At 34.5% G+C, this 19,601-nt stretch overlaps 1 protein-coding gene across 2 annotated transcripts in view; it reads left to right on the plus strand.

The window, feature by feature from the left end:
• TOGARAM1 (TOG array regulator of axonemal microtubules 1) overlaps positions 1-19,601 on the plus strand; it is an 81,648-nt gene that overhangs the window by 51,880 nt on the left and 10,167 nt on the right. For both annotated transcript variants that reach the window (XM_027111132.1, XM_027111133.1), the window contains exons 12-17: positions 2,883-3,036; positions 8,034-8,139; positions 10,216-10,451; positions 10,855-11,013; positions 14,076-14,202; positions 15,429-15,547. In XM_027111132.1, coding sequence (XP_026966933.1) covers positions 2,883-3,036; positions 8,034-8,139; positions 10,216-10,451; positions 10,855-11,013; positions 14,076-14,202; positions 15,429-15,547 — 901 coding nt within the window. The remainder of the gene's footprint in view (positions 1-2,882; positions 3,037-8,033; positions 8,140-10,215; positions 10,452-10,854; positions 11,014-14,075; positions 14,203-15,428; positions 15,548-19,601) is intronic.

Genomic DNA, 19,601 nt, shown 5'->3' on the forward strand with positions numbered 1-19,601 from the left:
AGATCTCGTCTTTGTTCCCTGCAAATATTCTTGTTTCACTGAGGGTAGTATTCCATTTTATAGCTAAGGTAACTGAGATTGTGAAGCTGGTTTATTAGATCATGATTAAAAAAATCATTGCATTTATCATTTATTCAGCTAGTCATTGAGTACTTAATAGGTTCTATACCTGGTCAAGATTAAGCTCCATGTTTCCTGTGCTATTTTAAAAAATATTGAATAGGTCTTAGGTATAGCAACAGCTAGGAAAATCAGAAATTGAAATGAAAAATTGTGTGAACTATAATAAACATTAAAAATTACTGCTTATTATTTTTGTTATTTTTTTTCTAAGGTATAAACTATAACAAACATTCTTAAATTGATGTTGGGTCTGAAGTCTAGGTGTGAACAAAAAACCCAAGAAGTATAGAAAACGTAAATTTATAAATGTGATCTTAGACAACATACTTAACCTCTCCCAAAGATAAATATAAAAGAGAATTGAACTAGATAAATGTTTGCAATTCTTCCTAGCTTGTATTTTTTTTAATAATGCAGGAAGTGTAGAAAATGTTTTAAAAATTCTGTATCCTCAAAGTTAGTAATTATTGAGAGTATGCCTGATGAGAGGTGTTAACCTGTAAAATTACTGGTTAAACACGGCCCTGAGTACCAGTTAAATCTAGGCATTTGTGACATTTAAGCCTATTTTCAGCATTCTTAAATAGTTTCACTAATTATTACTGTCATAGAATCTAGGGGGAGAAAAACCCACAAAACTTCTTACCTAAGTCAGTAGTTAACAGTAGGAATAAAAGTACAAATAGTAGCAAATCATACAAAGAGTAGCAAATCATAAATTGTTTCATATTCATTCTTGCTAGAGACATCAACTAATTTTGTGATTTTTCTCGCCTATAATATAGGCTTTGCAGATTTTATTTCTAAGCAGTATAAGGAGAGTGCTTCCTTGAAATCATGCTTATATTTTGAACAGAAGAATATGCTTACAAGATAACTACAAACAGTGAGAGTAACCTTTTAGAGACTTGCCACAACATTTTTATTGTATTTTATAAAAGTAGCAGGCTTCAGGAGGGGATGTTTAAACAAAAAACCCTTAGTTTGGGCAGCACTGCTTTAGATTGATACTCTGTACACCTCCTTTTCCAGAGTAGTATTTGTTTTGTTTTTTTTCACTTTTTTCAGGTAAAAACAGTAGAAATAGTGGTATAACCCCAAGGTTGATAACTTGGTGTTTATCTGCATCTCTTCCTAATGAATTATTCTCTCATGAGAATGGAGGTGGAGTAGATATAGAGAGGGAATCCTTAAAACTTTAGCAACAGTTTCTTCACCTGTAATGTAGGAATAATAGTAACCATCACATAGGGTTGTTGAATGAATCAAATGGGATAATGTAAGTGAAGCACTTAGCACAATGCAGGCAAGATGTCAATAAATGACAGTTAGTAGTGCTATTTTGTTATTTGCTATTCTTTCTGGATTGTAAAATTCCAAAGTTGAGTTTTGGTTTTTTTTTTTTTTTAATACATGTCAGTCTTACATATGAAACCTAATGAGGGTGCATCTGAATCATCAAAAAAAATCAATGATGTCTATTTATCATATTCATTAATTGTCATATAATTTTCTTCGTATGTGATTTACTCTAACAAAAACTGGTACAAGTTTATCACTACAGTAATCCAGAATACCATATTCATCTTTTTGCATGTCTCTTCTCATCGGGTATGTGATAAAGTTTGGAAAGCAGGGATTCTGTCTTAGACCTCTTTGTATAAAATCTAGGGTGATAGTAGACCTAGATGAAAATCCTGCCTTTGCCACTCATTAGCATTGAGACCTTGAATACATTTCTTAGCCTCTGTAAAACTCAGTTATTTTCTCTCGGTTGCAAATTAGAGATAATGAGAATATCCATCACCTTTGTTGAGAGAATTAAATGTAGTAAAGTTTGTAAAGTCTTTATCACAACATCTAACACAAAGTATTTAATAAGTGTTAACTAATATCATTAATATCTTGCCTTTGGATTTTAATTGCATCTGAATATGTAATTAATATACAGCATCAAGTGTAATTTCTTATATTTGTGTATCTCATGTGTTTCATCTAACATTTTCTTAAGAACAGCATGGTTGATAAATACTTTTTATTATAGTCATTTTCTAGTGCTTAATATTACCTTTTTAAAGTTATCTCTTAACATGAAAAAATAACTAACCTTTATCCATTTACAAAAACCATTACACATTCTATTTTATCTTTTTGGTCTATTCCGTTCTAACACCTTCACTGCATGTGTCTTACATTATGCAGTGCCCTCAAGGGTGCCCTGAGCACTCAGATGATTTGCTTCCCCAATATCTAGGCCAATGCCTTACATCTAGAAAATGGAAAGTAAATGTTTGATTATGGAAGAAACATCGACCACATTACTACACATGGTCTTAGGATTTTTAGTATACCATTAATTCAATAACAATAGCAAAAATTGGTAATTTATATACAGTTGTCACAAAGCTTCATTTCTGTTATCGGTTGTACAGTGAAACAGGTATATATCCACATGTTTTTACAAAATGGGATCATATGCTTCTTACTGACTTTTAGCTCTTAAAGCTAGACTTCGTTATATGACTCATGACTGCAAAACCACTTATATACTTACAGTAAATGTAATTTAATAATTTTGTATATAAAAAGTATAGTTTTAAATAGCTTTGGTATCCAGGTATTACAATTTTGTTAGAGACTAAACTAATAGTTACTAGTTTCTATAAGAAATATTCATAGAGTCTATGGTCAGAATATTATTTGTACCCCTTTGTATCAGAGTTATTCGATGCTTTATTTAGTATGTTTCTTTGTTTTAGATGAAGCATCTCCTGGAGCCATTCCACAGTATAAAGAAAGGATGCCTTCTGTCACTCATAGTCCAGAAATAATGGATTCATCAGAACTACGGCCATTTTCCAAACCAGAAGTAGCACTGACAGAAGCTCTGAGGCTTTTAGCTGATGAGGATTGGTGAGTTCACCATCCTTAACTTAAAACTAAGCTGAGTTCCAAAAGTTTTCTGAAAGTTTATTTTTAGAAACCTTGAAACATTTCCTATTAAAATAGTCTTAGGAATGATTATTTTACTTCTTAGGCAGTCTGAGTTTTTTCCAACTTATTAATGTAGCTGAACTCTGGTCCTAATAGCACTGTATTACCTGTTATATTATAACTTACATACCATAAGGACATAGTTAGCTTTATTATGGATTATGCAAACCTTTTGGTATTAAGTATAAATCTCATCATTTCTCCAAGTGTTTCTCTGTGAAATATATCCTATAAAAATCCTGAAAATCCTTATCTGTTCCTACCACAGCTACAACAGCCACCCAGCCAACCCAGCCAATAACTCAAGGGGAAAAAAAAGACAGTGGCATTCCACTTGCTTCAGCTGGAACATCTCTTGGCTCCCCTTGTCCCATTTCCTCCCCTAGTCAATCTTCAGTCTCTCTCTGCAACCACCTCCTATACCTCATCATCAGTTTTGCTTCTTTTCTAGATTCATATTCATCAACATAAAAATGTGCTATAATATTTCCTGTTTTTAAAACTCCTTCCGAAACTGCACATCTTCTTCACATTTTCACATTTCTTTTCTCCCCCCTTTTTAGCAAAAGTCCTCAAAAAGGCTAATTCATTGTGTCTGCTTTTTCACCTCATGTTCTCTTCTCAACCTTCTTTGATTGGCTTTCAGCCCTCCCCACTGTGACTGCCACTTCACTAAAACTGCAGAAGTGGCCATTTGCTAAACACTGGTCACTTATTAGTCCTCATCATACTTAGCCTCTCAGCATCATTTGACACAGTTGACACTCCCTTCTTCATATACTTTTTTTCTTTTCACCCTGGAAAAATTTGAGACTCTTGGTTCTTTTCCTGCTTCAGTACTTAATGTTTGATTTCAAAATTGAGGAGTGCTCCAGAATTTAATCCACTGGCGTTCTCTATCTACATTCATCCCATAGATCCAGGCTGGCAATCTTTCCCTATAAAGAGCCAGATAGTAAAATATTTTAGGCTTTTCAGGCCACTTGTCTCTGTTACAGCTACTCAACTTTGCCGTTATAGTGCAAAATCAGCCTTAGACAGTGTGAAAATGAATGGGCACGGTTGTCTTTCAGTGAACTTTACTTATAAAAATCTTACTTATAGAAGTAAACTCTGATGGGGCTAGATTTGGTCTGTGAGCCATAGTTTGCCAACCCCTTTCTTAAATGATCTCATTCAATTCAATAGCTTTAAATTCTATCCGTACTCTGATTTCTCATAAATGCTTATCTGAATCCCTGGTATCTTCTTGAGCTCTGGACTTGTAATTGAACTGCCTCCTTGACTTCCACTTGGATGCCAATAGACATCTTAAATTTAACATGGCCAAAACAGAACTCTTGAAATTCCACTTCCTGCCAAGATAGATTAACAGGCATTAGATTTGCCTTCACATCAGAAAGAACTAAAGAAATAATACAAAATATATGAAACAGTGGTTTTCAGAGTATTGTTAACCAGGCAGTGAAAGACAGTGATCCCTGAGAAACAAAGATGAGCCCTTGCTAACTTCCTACACAGCTTAGGGAGGGGAAAACCATGTAGATACCAGCAGAGATAGAGATAGAGCTGGGAGTTTGGGGAGGCCAAGATAGCTAGAGCTTACAGGGCAGAATGCCAGAGGAGGATACAGTTCCTTAAAGAACTCTAAGAACCTTCAGAAGATTATTCTCAAATGTTTAGCTGAGTATTTGGTCAAGGCATGCTTGTGAAACCAGAACAAGGACCACTCATAGAAGTTACAAAGAATGTTCCCTGGGATGTATACAAGGGCAAGAATACTTTCTCTCCCCACCGGCAGCGTGGAAAACCTTATAATTCACATGGCATTGGGTAGAATACTCAGAAGAGTTTTGCTTCATCTATGGAATGAATAAGCCCTAGGCTAAAGACTAGTTTTGTTTCTCCAAACAGAGCATAAAAGCAAGGCCTGAAAGGATCAGACTTTCCAAGTAACTTAACTATATCTCATAATGAAGCCCAAAAATATTTATAGGAATACAAAAATATCTAAGATAAAAATTCACAATGCCTGGCATCCAATAAAAAATTACCAGGCATGCAAAGAAGCAGGAAAATACAACCCATAATGAAAAGGAAAAAAAGAAAGCAATTGAAACTAATCCAAAAATGATATAGATGATAGAATTAGTAGACAAAGACATTATAACTATAGTTATAATTCTAATCCATGTGTTAAAGAAACTAGAAGAAAGACATGAACAGAGGATCGGTGAGCTGTAGGACAACTTGCAAAATCCCTTTTGTTATATAATGTAACATGATTGAGAGAAGTGATATCCCATCATATTTACCCTCAAGGGGAGAGTATTATTCATGGCATGTACACCTGGGACAGGAATCAAGGTGCCATCTTAGAATTCTATCACATCACGAATAAAGAGGGCCATTTTATATTGATAAGGGAGTTAATTCATCAAGAAGACATGGCAATCCTGAACCATATTTTATTATATAATATAATATTATATAAATTATATTACCATATAATGGAGCTTCAAAATACATTAAGCAAAAACTGGTAGAACTGCAAAGAAATAAACAACTCCACAGTTATAGTTGGAACTCAAACAATCCTCTCATTAATTGATAAAACTAGTAGAAAGAAAATTAGTAAGGATATAGAAGACTTTCAACTTGACCTGACTGACATTTATAGAACACTCCACCTAAAACAACAGAATTCACATTCTTTTCAAGTCTGCAAGGAACATTTACCAAGAAAGACCATATTCTGGAACATAAAACAAGTAATTTAAAAGGTTTCAGATTATACAAATTTTGTTCTCTGACCACAGTGGAATTAAATTAGAAGTTAGGAACACATACCTGTAAAATCTCTAAATATTTGGAAACTAAGTAACATACTTATAAATCACCCATGGCTGTAAGAAGAAATCATAAGGGAAATTAGAAAATATTTTGAACTTAATAAAATTAAGAATGAAACATTGTATCAGTGACCTCAGCTTTCATCTTAAACTGAAACAGAAGAGCAAATGAAGCCCAAAATAAGCAAAAAAAAAAAAGAAAATAATAAACAACATGATGGAAGTCAATGAAATAGAAAACAAACAATAGAGGATATAAATGAAAGCAAAAGCGGGCTCTTGGAGAAAATAAATAAAATTGATAAACCTCTAGTCAGACTGATGAAGAAAAAAGAGAACAAACAGATGAATATATCAGGAATGAGAGAAGGAACATCACTACTGATCATACAGCTATTAAATAATAAAGGAATATGATAAACAGCTTTATGCCCATAAATTCGACAACTTAGTGAAATGCACAGATTCCTTGAAAGACAGAATCTACCAAAACTCACTCAAAAAGTAGATAATCTATATAACCCAATATCTATTGAGGAAATTGAATTTGAGTTTCTTTCCCACAAAGAAAACTCCATGCTTGGATGGTTTCACTAGTGAATTATACCAAACATTTAGGAAAGAAATTCTATACAAACTTTTAGAACATTGAAGAGGCTGGTATACTTCGCATCTCATTCTTTGAAACCAGTATACCCTGATGTCAAAACCATGCAGATGCATGTTTCACATGAACTTGAAAAGAATCTGCATTCTGAAGTTGTTCGTAGTGTTCTATAAAGGTTAAGAAGATCAGGTTGGTTGGTAGTGGTTGACAGTGTTAAGTTTTCTGTATCCTTACTGACTTCCTGTTTATTTGTTTCATCAGTTACTGGGCTTTTGCAATCTCCAACTATAGTTTAAGATTTGTATATTCCTCCTTAAATTAAGTTGATTTTTTGTCCGTTTCTTTTTAGCACTTAAATTTTGTTCAGTGGCTTGCATATTTCTGAGCTAAAGTCTTTTATCATTGTTATCTTTGTTACTCCTGTGTGTAATTTGCCCTTTTTTCTATGGCTGCTTTTAAGAATATTCCCTTCAACACTCTTTTTAGTAATTTGATAATGATGTTCCATTTTGTGTTTATTTTATGGTTATCCTGTTTAGGATTTGTTCTTGGATCTGAGAATTTATAGATTTGATGAAAAAAATTCAGCCACTATTTCTTAATTTCTTTTTCTGCTTTCCTCTCTCTTGACTCCACTTTCTGTTATTTACTTTGTGTACAGAATCTGGTTGTTTGTGCATCTGAACAGTAACTGTAACAGTTTTATGCTTAATCAAAAAATGAAAATCTTGAACCAGACAGCTATTAAATAGGTTTACTCTTGCCACCTTGGAATCTTAGGTCTTTTCTCCCTATTTTCCGTAACTTATTCAGGGGATTTAAATGCTTAGAAAAATAACCACCATCAATATTACCAACTAAGGAAACTCAGCTTGCATTTTTCAAACATATAAGATGGAAACCATCAAGTTTAAAATGTTATATCCCAATCCCACTTGAATCTACCGTCTTGTTAGTATTCACCTACCCTTCATCTGGCTCATTAGGTAAGATAATGAAAAAGAAATACAAGTTACAGAAACATCTCTTGATGGTTTTCTGCACTTGGATTATATACTCACCAACAAAGTAATACGTAGTTACTTAATCTCCTTCCATTTTTGTTTTACTGATTCCCTCACATTTGATTTGCCATTCCTTTCCCTTCTGTTCTCTAAAAAGAATATGACATTCTTACTGGTGGAGAAATGTTCCTTTTTATTTATAAAGCATGAACTTAGTTTGACTGTCAATAGTGCTTTTGGCTCTTAAAAGATGTTCTGGATCACGAAAGAGAACTATAGGAGTGAACAAAACTTTCCATATCTTTTTATTTGAGCTTCCTACATGATAAGGGAAAATACCCAGGGTCTTCTCGTTGACAGTATTCCATACACACAAAAGAAGAAATCTGAGATCCTGTTCCAGTTGAGCCCCATTTAATGCATGATTTTGTTGTTTCTTTCTTTTTCCCGTAGGGAGAAGAAAATTGAGGGACTGAACTTTATTAGATGCTTAGCTGCTTTTCATTCTGAAATATTGAACACAAAGTTGCATGAAACAAATTTTGCAGTACTTCAAGAGGTAATCCTATGTTTCAGCTGAGTTAAGGATTGTTTGAATAACAGTGTATAAATATGCCACATTTATTTGACCTTAGAAAAGCTGTACTAAATGAAATCAGTAGGCTTATATGTAAAGTAACTAATGCCTTACTTTGCCACATTTGAAAAAATTGATAAAATGTTGATATTTTTAGGAAATAATACAATACATATTTAAAGCACGTTACTTTGATAGTAAATTTGGTTTCAAAGTCATTATTACTGATTTTCTTTCAGAATTTCAGCAAAATGTACATTTTGGAAATTTTTTTTTTTAACATCTTTATTGGAGTATAATTGCTTTACAATGGTGTGCTAGTTTCTGCTTTATAACAAAGTGAATCAGTTATACATATACATATGTTCCCATATCTCTTCCCTCTTGCGTCTCCCTCTCTCCCACCCTTCCTATCCCACCCCTCTAGGTGGTCACAAAGCACTGAGCTGATCTCCCTGTGCTATACAGCTGCTTCCCACTATTTTACGTTTGGTAGTGTACATATGTCCATGCCACTCTCTCACTTTGTCACAGCTTACCCTTCCCCCTCCCCATATCCTCAAGTCCATTCTCTAGTAGGCCTATGTCTTTATTCCTGTCTTACTCCTAGGTTCTTCATGACATTTTTGTTTTTTTCTCTTAGATTCCATATATATGTATTAGCATATGGTATTTGTCTTTCTTTTTCTGACTTACTTCATTCTGTATGACAGACTCTAGGTCCATCCACCTCACTACAAATAACTCAATTTAGTTTCTTTTTATGGCTGAGTAATATTCCATTGTATATATGTGCCACATCTTCTTTATCCATTCATCCGATGATGGGCACTTAGGTTGCTTCCATCTCCTGGCTATTGTAAATAGAGCTGCAATGAACATTTTGGTACATGACTCTTTTTGAATTATGGTTTTCTCAGGGTATATGCCCAGTAGTGGGATTGCTGGGTCATATGGTAGTTCTATTTGTAGTTTTTTAAGGAACCTCCATACTGTTCTCCATAGTGGCTGTACCAATTCACATTCCCACCAGCAGTGCAAGAGTGTTCCCTTTTCTCCACACCCTCTCCAACATTTATTGTTTCTAGATTTTTTGATGATGGCCATTCTGACTGGTGTGAGATGATATCTCATTGTAGTTTTGATTTGCATTTCTCTAATGATTAATAATGTTGAGCATTCTTTCATGTGTTTGTTGGCTATCTGTATATCTTCTTTGGAGAAATGTCTATTTAGGTCTTCTGCCCATTTTTGGATTGGGTTGGGTTTTTTTTGTTATTGAGCTGCATGAGCTGCTTGTAAATTTTGGAGATTAATCCTTTGTCAGTTGCTTCATTTGCAAACATTTTCTCCCATTCTGAGGATTGTCTTTTCGTCTTGTTTATGGTTTCCTTTGCTATGCAAAAGCATTTAACTTTCATTAGGTCCCATTTTTTTATTTTTGTTTTTATTTCCATTTCTCTAGGAGGTGGGTCAAAAAGGATCTTGCTGTGATTTATGTCATAGAGTGTTCTGCCTATGTTTTCCTCTAAGAGTTTGATAGATTCTGGCCTTACATTTAGGTCTTTAATCCATTTTGAGCTTATTTTTGTGTATGGTGTTAGGGAGTGTTGTAATCTCATACTTTTACATATACCTGTCCATTTTTCCCAGCACCATTTACTGAAGAGGCTGTCCTTTCTCCACTGTACATTCCTGCCTCCTTTATCAAAGATAAGGTGACTATATGTGCGTGGGTTTATCTCTGGGTTTTCTATCCTGTTCCATTGATCTATCTTTCTGTTTTTGTGCCAGTACCATACTGTCTTGATTACTGTAGCTTTGTAGTATAGTCTGAAGTCAGGGAGCCTGATTCCTCCAGCTCCATTTTTCGTTCTCAAGATTGCTTTGGCTATTTGGGGTCTTTTGTGTTTCCATACAAATTGTGAAATTTTTTGTTCTAGTTCTGTGAAAAATGCCAGTGATAGTTTGATAGGGATTGCATTGAATCTGTAGATTGCTTTGGGTAGTAGAGTCATTTTCACAATGTTAATTCTTCACAATGTTAATTTTTTTTAGGTGAAAAATTTACGCTCTGGAGTTTCTCGTGCTGCTGTGGTTTGTTTAAGTGACCTTTTCACTTACCTGAAAAAGAACATGGATCAAGAACTAGATAATACAGTAAAAGTTTTGTTGCATAAATCAGGAGAATCAAATACATTTATAAGAGAAGATGTTGACAAGGCATTGAGAGCTATGATCACTAATGTAACTCCTGCACGTGCAGTTGTTTCTCTTATCAATGGAGGACAAAGGTAATGTTCAAAATAATCTGGACATGTCCTTAAACTAAAAATACAGTTGCTTGTAATCTGGGGTATAGGAAAAAAACAAGCAAATTTCAATGTTATTTCAGTCAAAAAACATGTATTAAATAATTCCTACATGATAAACATCATATTAGGTACTAAGCATACAGAGGATAATATTGTTATTCTAATGTTACTTACATTCATACATCTGGAGCTAAATAAATGTCAGTGATTATGAGTTTTGTTTTTAACTTCTTGGGGAGGGATAGCTAATGCAAATAATTTGTCATTTTAGCCTGCAAGAATGATTGCTGAGGCTTAGGAGTAATCATTTGACTTTTAAGGTATATCTTTGAAAAATTGTTTATACATCAACTCTATTTTAATTGACCACGTTTCCCTGTAGCCATTTACACATTGCGGTAAGAAGATGTGCAGCCCAGCACTTATCAGATGTAGTAAAATTTATGGAACCAGAGCGTATTCTATCTGGAACAAAGGATATGGCTGACCGTATATTACCAGCTGCTGCTAAATTTGCTCAGGACAGCTCACCAGAAACCAGGTGAGTAGCTGCTAATAGTATTTGCTGAATCTCTTACTTTAAGGGCTTAAATGGCGTACTTTAAGGGCTTAAATGTCTTACTTTAAGGGCTTAAACAAAGGCTAAAGAAGAATGAACATTTTTCTAAATGGAAAAGTGGGATCCCCAGGGATTAGTGCTGGGGGATGATCTTATTTAACCAGTTTGTAAATGGTCTTGAGGGAGTGCACAGTGAATTCTCCAAATTTACAGATGACACTACATACTTCTGGGTAGTGAGATGCTGTGTCACAGGGATGATCTGCATGAAAATGGCACAAGACTGTATGAGTGGGCAGAAAAGTGGCTGAAGAACTTCATTGTGGGCAAATGTAAGGTAATGCCTTTAGGGGAAAATGATATATTTTCCAAGTAGCCTGGTAAAATCAAGGAAAAATACAGGAAGCAAAATGGATAACATGAGATACGTTCACTTAGAAAATTCCATGAATTTCTGATTGCTGTCTGTACTTGAAGAATAGTTTTATGAAGGTTAAGAACAATCAGAGAAAGATAACAAAATAATTAAGATGTGGATGGTACTATAGCTGTAATGCTGACAGAAGTTTTGGAAGTAGTCAGAAGCCAAGGTTCAACTCCTAGCTCCAGTCACTGTCTGCCCTAAGCAAGTTACTTAACCTCTGTTAGCCTCTGTTTCCTCGTCTATCAAGTTAGTAAGGTTGGACCAGATATTTATAATGTCCCATACAAAATCTAAAAATTATGGCAGTTATATATGATCATAGATTAAAGGAAGAAGGTAGGATCCTGACTTCATGGAGACTAAAAAGGAAAGAAGGATATCAAACTTTTAACATTTTAAGACAAAGATATTCAGTACTTTAGGTAACTACAGTTAATCTTGTGGAAGTCATTATGCCAAAAGCTAACATAGAAAGTAGATATATTCATTTTCTGTCGCTGCATAACAAATAACCACAAATATAGTGATTTAAGGCAACACAGATTTTTTTAGCTTACCGTTCTTAGGTTAGAAGTCTGGCATGCTCAACTGGGTTCTCTGCTTAGGGTTTCAAAAGGCTGAAATCAAGGTAATAACAGTGCTGGGCTCTTATCTAGAGGCTCTATAGATGAATCTGCTTACAAACTCATTCAGGTTTTTGACCAATTTCAGTTTCTTGTGATTATAGGACTGAGGTCCCTGTTTCCTTGCTGGCTGTCAGCGAGGGTCCTCTCTCAGCTCCCTTAAGGCCACCTGAATTCCTTCTCACACAACCCACTCCATCTTCAAGCCAGCAACAGCAAGTTGAATCCCTCTCATGCTTGGAATCTCTTTGACTTCTTTTTCTTCTACCAGCCACAGAAAGTTCTCTGCATTTAAGGGTTCATGTGATTAGATTAGGTTCACCCAGATAATCCCCCTATCTTTTTTTTTTTTTTTTGTGGTACACGGGCCTCTCACTGTTGTGGCCTCTCCCGTTGCGGAGCACAGGCTCCGGACGCGCAGGCTCAGCGGCCATGGCTCACGGGCCTAGCCGCTCCGTGGCATGTGGGATCTTCCCAGACCGGGGCACGAACCCATGTCCCCTGCATCGGCAGGCGGACTCTCAACCACTGCGCCACCAGGGAAGCCCAATCCCCCTATCTTAAAGTCAACTGTGCCATATAACATAATCCTGGAAGTTATTTCTCATCATATTCATAAATTGTAGGAATTAGAGCAGGACATCTTTGGGGGAACCATTTTAGAAGTTCTGCATACTACAGTAAAGTTCAAAACAATTTAGGAGGGCTGGATCATAATAGAGTAGTTAGGAACAAAATAAAATTTACAATAGCTGTTTTGTGTACATCTTAACCTTTCCTTAATGGCATAGTAACTTTTCTAATCCATTTTGTCATTTCTTAGATTCTTATTTGAAATTTTAAAATTACAAAATAATTACAACTTTCCAGTTTTAGTATTTCTTACACTTTGTGTCCCTTTTGCATGTTTACTTGTTTGCTTTAGCCATTCCCATATCATTAAGGCCTATGATAGACCTACAGTCCTTAACATTCTGGGATAAACTTCAGAGTCACCTTTGAAACTATAACTGATTAGGAGCTACTTATCCGGGTGTTGACCTTATTCTGGTTGTGGGGCAAGAAAAGTAATTTTTATTCTTTGTTATTAACCTCCCTTTCTGTAATTTCACTACATTTGAAGGAGTCTGGTTGATATAAATGATGCTGAGATCATCCTATTCATCTCCCCCACAAAAGCCTTGCCTTCCCTAGTTTTTCTAGTGTCATAATTCCAAGTTGTAGGTAAAAGTATAACTGTAATTATTTTAGGGCCAAGCCTCCTTGAAGAATAATAATGTATTTTTATTATGAAGTACTATACCGACCACCCCATCCAAAAATATCTCCAGTATGCACTTCCACCATATCATTTACCCATTAGAATGATATCTTGGCTTAAGGTATTATCCTAAAAGAATTATTTTAAAATTCATATAGCATAAAAAACCTAGTTTGGAGAACATTAGACATTCATTAATATATCAGCCACGATTTACCAACTAACTTTGGTTGTATTTTAAGTAGCAAAGAATAGGTTTTTGAAGAATTGAAACCCAGGTAAGTTTTGGCAGGAAAAGGAAAAGAGAGAGGGTCGGCAATACAAAACCTTTGGAAGGTTGTCTCAGGCCAGAACATCTGGCCAGCAAGTGAGCAGCAAAAGGTCACCGAGCAAGGAGCGCAGGACAAAGACACAGTTCTCTTAATTCATAGTTCTGCCAAATGCCAGCCTTGATATGGACCCTCGGGTGCCTGAAAAATAGAGTCAGAGCTTTTGGCTCTGATCTGACACATAGCTAAAAGATTTGAAGCCATGTTTTTTTAAAGATGGGTGGCAAGAGAATGCTGTGTTTTCTAATCCAGTTAGTGTAACTACATTTCAATGACTTATTTAAAATAGAGATGATAATCTTGATGTTGATAGGTTTTTTCTATTGGAAAAAAAATTGTATCTAAGGACAGAAACTGAGCTTGTTAAGATTTATAGAATTATTTATGTATTTCTTAAATATCCATAGGTATTATGGCCGAAAGATGCTTTTCCTCATGATGTGTCATCCTAACTTTGATAAAATGCTTGAAAAGTATGTCCCATCTAAAGATTTGCCATATATTAAGGAATCTGTTAAAAGCTTAAGGCAAAAGGTATGTAGAAGAAGTTTATTTTATAAACAACTTTAAAAACAAAGTTCATTTGCTGAGGAAGGTAAAGGATAGAAATAATTACTTCTTTGATTATTTCTGTTAACCATTTAGAATATATCTACAGTAGCATTTCAACAACTGCAGTACTGAGTAGACATTCATAGTGTCAGTAGATGTTTATTGAACAGAAGCTTGATATTTGGTAGAATGTAGTGTGGTTTATTGGAATTACAAGACAGGTTTGAATCACAACTCAGAATTAGCAACTATATAATCTTAGGCACATCATTTCTTTAACCCAGAATTTTTATTTTTATAAAATGAGGATAATGATGTTTATTACAATTGATTCCTACTTTACCTTGTACGTTCTACCATTAGAGCTCCTACCACACTGTGGAGTGTTGATAAGGAGATCCTTGAGGGGAAGCCCCATGTCTTATATATCATGACAGATAATGGGGATTCAAAAATGTCTGTAAAATGCGTGACTGAGGGAATATCAAGTGAAATGAAATGTGAAAAGTGTCTTATAATAAAGTAATCTGTTTACACATTGTTTTTTGCAAAAATGTGCTTAATTTAATAATGTAGAATTTTTCTGTGTTAATTTATGTTATTCCTCTCTGGTAAGCTTAGGCAAAGGATTCATTTATGAAGGGATACTACTTCAAATATGTATTGTGGTAAACATTTTAGAGCATTTTTTTCTTCCTATTGATATTAAAGATTTCAGCTTAATTCATATAGAATTTATCAAAATAACCATGCAAAAAGATTGTCTTACTAAAATGAGGCAGATTATATCTGTGAGTTATTTCAAGTACAGGTATCAGGAAAAAAAAGAGGTTTTAAATAGTTCTTTCGAAATGTTTATTTTCATACTAGTGTTGCATAGGAATTCATTGTTTATATAATGTGTTCATATTTTCTGTATAGATTTTAAGCTTGAAGAAGAGTAGTTACAAAACATAGATGTTAAGTTTTGTATTTAAACAGTTTTACCAAGCCAATATCATTTCCTAGTAGTTGGGTACATATTTTGTTAATTTACTACTAATTACAAGATAGTTTACATATCTGAAACCCTTTAAAGCACAAGTATAGCAGATTATTAAAATGCTTTCAACCATAAGAGATCAACAATGACTGCTATGAAAATTCCATTGTACACATTCTTTCACTTTACAAGTTTTAAGACTTTTATTACACTGCCTTTCTTATAGGGTTTGGGAGAGATACCACTAGATACTCCTTCAGCAAAAGGAAGACGATCTCATACTGGCAGTGTTGGAAATACAAGGTCATCATCTGTTTCTAGAGATGCTTTCAATTCAGCTGAAAGGTAGAAGCGTTTGCTTGTCCACATTATTACAGAAATTACTCCCTAATAGTGATGATAGTCTATTTGAATGTTTTCATGAACTATCCCAGGGGTATTTGTCAAAATTTAATGGAGTTTTAAAAGTTGGTAAGGATTTAGAAAGTGTGAGGTAGTTAGATTTAATAAGGTAATTGTATATTCACAGCAACTTGCTTTTACATGAGCTAAACATTAGTAAAACTTTAGTGTTATTGAACTTGTCAATAGTTGACCAGTGTTGGACAACTCTGATTAATTTTTTCAATTTATAGGCTTTACTTCCCCCCTTGATTATAAAAGTAATACATAATTATGGTTAAGGGGGAAAAACACTTGAGAAAATACAAACATTAAAAGAATTTAACGGGGGGGTGGTGGTGGGATGAGTTGGGAGATTGGGATTGACATATACAGTAATATGTATAAAATAGATAACCAAAAAGAACCTGCTGTATGAAAAATAAAATTCAAAAGAATAAAAATAAAAAAAGGAGAAAAAAAAAGTAAGTGAAAAGAGTGGATATATGTATATATATAACTGATAAACTTTGCTGTACAGCAGAAATTAATGCAACATTGTAAATCAACTATAATGTAATAAAAATTTAAAATAAAAAAAAAAGAATTTAACCAATCACATAATATCACCAACTAGGAAAAAAAACTACTCTTAAAATTTTTATAAATATAATTGTATATGTAATTGCATAACCTGTTTAAGCTATTTAGCAATATTTAATAGATTGATTATATAACTTATAAAAATCTTTCAGAATTATTATGATCTCTGGTATATTTTAAAATATATTTTAAACATTACTTTAAAAATTATATGAGTAGATACATAGGTATCTTTCATATTTTCTATATTTGTGTGTCTTTGGATAATAAATTTTACAAAAAATAAAAATCAATGGAATTTTGGAACTTTGTTATTCAAAGTGTACTTCACAGAGGGACGTGTAATGTACAACATGATAAATATAATTAATGCTGCTGTACGTTATATATGAAAGTAAATCCTAAGAGTTCTCATCACAAGGAGAAAAGTTATTTATTAAAAACATTTTTTTCTGTTTCTTTAGGTGCAACTAAACTTATTGTGATAATCACTTCATGAGATATGCAAATCAAATCATTATGCTGTATACCTTAAACTTGCACAGTGCTGTATATCAATTATATCTCAATAAAATTGGAAGAAAAAAAAGTGTGGGATAAACAAAGTCTTGCTTAGACGAAAAATGAGGGAATTTGTTTCCATTAGACTTGCTCTGCAAGAAATGTTGAAAGAGTTCTTTAGAGGAAATAATATACTATAGGAACTAGTTTGCTTCCAGAGCAGAGACTGTGTATGCCACGTTATTCTATAGCTTGGAAGGACCAAACCACTTTGGGGCAAAAGTTTCAAAACAAAATGTGAGAGAAGATGTGTATTTATGTTTCTTTTAATTATTTTAGAATGAATTATTATTTAATTTATGAGGACTCTAGAGGAAATCGCTGACTTCTTCATGCAGTAAATAGGGCCTACTTCCAGGACCTTACCAATGAGGGGCTCATTTCACCTGCCACCTCAGCTCTTTTCTCCTCCTCAATACCCTTCTCAGTCTGATTGACTTCATTAGTCTGTGGGCCCTTTTTGCCCCATTTCTTGCCTCCTAGGGTCCTGCTTTTCCTCAGTTGGCCACTTTTCTCACTGCACTTTAGCTCCCTTCTTCTCTTCTCTCTTCTCTCTTCTTCTCTCATGGCATCTTCACCTCCGTGTCCAAGGCCTCAGTTCCTCAGTGCTGGGTTTTCTCTGCATGGGGTGTGGCCTTCTGTAGCTGTTGTTCAAGTCTTCTATACCCTAACTGATTTTCTGTCTACTTGTTCTATTAATTGCTAAGATAGGAGTATTAATATCTCCAACTGTAGTGGATTTTTTTATTTATACTTTAAGTTCTGTCATTTTTTGCTTTATGTATTTTGATGCAATGTGCTTATGTTCAGGTATTTAGGATAGTTGTGACTTTTTGATGAAACGACCTTTTTATCCTTATGAAGTCTCTCACTTTTTCCTGAAGTCTACTCTGTCTAGTATTAACCATTTTATTGTAATAGTGTTTACATGATATGTCTTTTTTTTTTAATAACAGTGTTGTGGAGATGTAAGTCATATAACACATAATTCACCTATTTAAAGCATACAATTTAATGTTTTTTGTATATTCACTGAGTTGTGCAGCCATCATTACAGTTAATTTTAGAACATTTTCATCACCTCTAAAAGAAATCCCATGCTCATTAATAGTCACTATCATTTCCCTGCAACCCCCCCATTCCAAGCCCTAGGCAATATGCCTTCTGTTTCTGTGGATTTGCATATTCTGGGCATTTCATACAGATGGAATCATATGATACGTGGTCTTTTGTGACTGATTCCTTAGACTTGGCATTATGTTTTTAAGCTTTATCCAAGTTGTAGCATATATCAGTACCTCATTCGTTTTTACAACTAGATAATATTCCATTGTATGGATACACTACATTTTGTTTATCCATTCATTAGTTGATGGATATTTGGGTTTTGTTGTGGACATGTTTGCAATTCTCTTGGGTATAAGGAGTGGAATTGCTGGGTAGTAAGATAACTGTGTTTAAACTTTTGAAGAACTGTCAGACTGTTTTCCAAAGTGGCTCCATTTTACAGTCCCACCAGCAATAGTAAGAGGGTTCCAATTTCACCACACCCTCATCAATACTTGTTATTTTCCATGTAGGTGTAAACTGGTTTCTTATTTGACAAAGAGTCTCTCTTTGACAAACTTTAGACAGCCTCCTCTGAGCCCTCTTTTACACCAGGCCTCATCCTTGGGCCATGTCCTTGGCCTGCCTAAGCTAGTCTTAGTTAAGAATCCTGCTAAGTCATTTCCTTCTACCCCTTCATACTTATCACCCTTGATATCTGAGCAGGTTCCTCATCCTCCATCTTTGATATATAAGTATCTGGCTTGTCTTCAGCAAAAATCTTGTTAGACCAGCTTAGTAAGAAACCCCCTACTCTTGATGTCTACTCTTAGTAATCTTCCATCCACTGACCCTCTCAATCTTGGCTATAAATCCCCAGTTATCAAGTTTCAGAATAAATTTTTCAAAGTATGTTTTTTGTAGATCGTATGTGATTAGGTCTTGCTTTTGTATCCAGTCTAACAATCTCTGCCTTTTAATTGGGATGTTTGACCATTTATATTTGATGTTATTGTTCATATGGTTGGGTTTAAGCCTATCATCTTTTTTTTTTTTTTTTTTTTTTTTTTTTCGTGGGCCTCTCACTGTTGTGGCATCTCCCGTTGCTCCAGGCACGCAGGCTCAGCGGCCATGGCTCATGAGCCCAGCCGCTCCGCGGCATGTGGGATCTTCCCAGACCAGGGCACGAACCCATGTCCCCTGCATCGGCAGGCAACTCTCAACCACTGTGCCACCAGGGAAGCCCCTTTTATGCTATTTTTGTCATGCATTTAACTTCTACATACTATAATCCCCACAATACATTATTGTAATATTTGCTTTGAATAGTCTATACATTGTATAATTAATAATGTTGCCATGAACTATTTTCATTCATTCTTTTTTCCCCCAATTTTATTGCGATACAATTGAAAAATAACATTGTATTAGTTTAAGGTATACAGCATGATTTAATATGTAAATATATTGTGAAATGATTACCACAATAATAAATTTAGTTAACATCCGTCACCTCACATAGTTACAATTTCTTTTTCTTTCCTTGAGAAATTTTAAGACCTACTCTCTTAGCAACTTCCAAATCTACACTATTGTCACCATACTGTACTTTACATCTCCAGAACTCATTTATCTTACAACTGGAAATTTTTATCTTTTGAGTCTCTTCACCCATTTTGCCCACCCTTTAACCCCTGCCTCTGGCAACCACCAATCTGTTCTCTGTATCTATGAGTTTGGTTTTTTAGGTTTAAGTGAGATCATACAGTATTTATCTATCTCTGACTTATTTCGCTTAGCATAATGC

This window comes from Aethalodelphis obliquidens, unplaced genomic scaffold, assembly GCF_003676395.1.
Source record: "Aethalodelphis obliquidens isolate GAN/ISIS:26980383/991018 unplaced genomic scaffold, ASM367639v1 scaffold10, whole genome shotgun sequence".
Lineage (NCBI taxonomy): Eukaryota > Metazoa > Chordata > Mammalia > Artiodactyla > Delphinidae > Aethalodelphis > Aethalodelphis obliquidens.